General features: G+C 68.4%; 1 protein-coding gene across 1 annotated transcript in view; it reads right to left on the bottom strand.

Moving 5' to 3' along the window:
* GATSL3 (GATS protein-like 3) overlaps positions 1–733 on the bottom strand; it is a 1,484-nt gene extending 751 nt beyond the window's left edge. Inside the window, exons 1-3 of the mRNA XM_009997283.1 lie at positions 560–733; positions 332–464; positions 1–86 (exon numbers count right to left, since the gene is read on the bottom strand). The exon at positions 1–86 is cut by the window's left edge and continues 7 nt beyond it. Of these exons, the coding sequence (XP_009995585.1) occupies positions 1–86; positions 332–464; positions 560–733 (393 nt within the window). The remainder of the gene's footprint in view (positions 87–331; positions 465–559) is intronic.
* Between the last annotated feature and the right edge of the window lie 1,077 nt (positions 734–1,810).

The following is a 1,810-nucleotide window of genomic DNA, read 5'->3' as shown; positions in this document are numbered from 1 at the left end:
GAGGGCGGGCAGCGTGTCGGGGGCCACGGTCAGGACGCAGAAGCGGGTCTGGGGGCTCTGCACAGGGTGCAGCGTGGGGCTGGTGGCTGGCGGGGGGACAGCCACCCGTCAGGCACGAGGGACAGCTTGGGGACAGTCCCGCAGTGCCACCCTGTGGCCGCCGCCACAGCCCAGCATCCCTGAGGGAGCAAGAGGGGTGTCCCCGAGCGTCCCCCCCGGGGATGTGGGTGCCAAGGTGGGAGCATCTCGGTGGGGAGCGCGTGGCCCTGGGGACAGGGTGGCCCTGGGGACAGGGTGGCCCTGGGGGGGTGTGGGACGTGGTGTCACTCACCTGGCTTGGGCTTCAGGAATCCGTTGCTCACGTCATCGCAGGTGACAGGGACACACTCCCCGCTCTCCTCCCTGTAGATGTCGAACTCCCCGGCCAGCGTGTGGATCACCACGGGCAGGTCCCGCTCCCGCACCTGCCCGGGGAGCAGGGGGGGGCACCATCAGGCTCTGCCACCCCCAGCCCCGCCGGCAGGGACAGCAGGAACCAGGTGTCCCCGTCACTGCTCACCAGGATGAAGTCGGTCTGGTAGGTGGAGAGCATGAGCACGGAGACGTGGTGCTCGGCCAGCGGCGCGATGACCGACCGGGCGATCTTGGTGACACCGGTGGCCTGGGAGCCCGAGGCTGCCCGCCCGTTGGAGACCACACTGAGCACCAGCCACGTCGAATCCGCCACCTGCATGAACTCGGAGGGCGGCAGCTCTGCCAGGGGGAAGGGGAAACTGAGGCACGGGGCTCCCCGGGGCTCAGAGCAGCCCAAGGGCACCCGGAGGGTTCCTGATGGCTCGGGTGCCACCTGTCACACTGTCCCTCAGGAGAGGAGCTGGCCCAGCCCTGGTGTGGGGCTGCAGATGTTTTTTTGGGGGCCCTAAGCAGCCCCATCCACAAGTGGAACAAACCTGACAGGTCTCAACTGCTTCAGGAGCTGAGACAGCTTCAATTTGGCTGCAGGGACGTGGGGTGGGGAGGTGAGACCACAACTGCCCCCAAGCCTGGGACATCTCTGCTTCCCACACCAGCACCCTGGGCTGGGGACAAGGGGGTGTCAGGATGTGCCACATCCCAAAACTGGCCCCATCAGGGCCTTGGGGCTTATCCTCTGCCCCCTGGAGCCCCTAGTCCAGGACTGGGGATGCTCAGGGCAGGGGGACATGGGACACTAAAGGGGACAAAGGCCACCCTGTCATCCTGGGGGTGCTGGCACCTCATGCCAGCCTAGCAGGGAGGGCCCAGCCCAGTGGGGCAGAGGCCAGGGCAGCCTCCCAAAAAGCAGCTTTTTTTGGCAGGGAGTGTGCTGGCTGGTGGGATAGGGGGGACAGTGGGGGACAGGGTCTGTGCTCAGGCCCCCTGCCACCACACCCACCCTCCTGCACCCCAGGGCTCATCCAGGCGTCCCCCCTTCCCTGGCACCCCCTTCCCACCCCACAGCACTCCCTGGAAGGGACAAGGGTAGGGGGGCACCCAGGGGGGAACTCCACACAGGTCCCCCCACCCCACCAAGGTGGGGGGCAGCACCCACGGGAGACAGCCCAGGACAAGCACCCAGCCCTTCCGTGGGGACCCCGCTGAGAAGCCAAACTCATCACACCAGGGGAGGTGACCCCATGGGAAGGGTCCAGCACCCACGGCAGGGGGGTCCCCACGGCGGGATGGGCTGCACGCCCCGCGTGGGCCCGGGGCAGGGCGGGAGCGCGGTCGGATCCAGGGCCCTGGCGGGTGTTCCCAGCGCCGGATCCTGCGCAGGAAGCGCCCGGACAGC

This window comes from Chaetura pelagica, unplaced genomic scaffold, assembly GCF_000747805.2.
Source record: "Chaetura pelagica isolate M959 unplaced genomic scaffold, ChaPel_1.0 scaffold1094, whole genome shotgun sequence".
Classification (NCBI taxonomy): domain Eukaryota; kingdom Metazoa; phylum Chordata; class Aves; order Apodiformes; family Apodidae; genus Chaetura; species Chaetura pelagica.
Note: the sequence above shows the minus strand (reverse complement) of the source record. Positions and strands in the feature narration are given on the sequence as shown.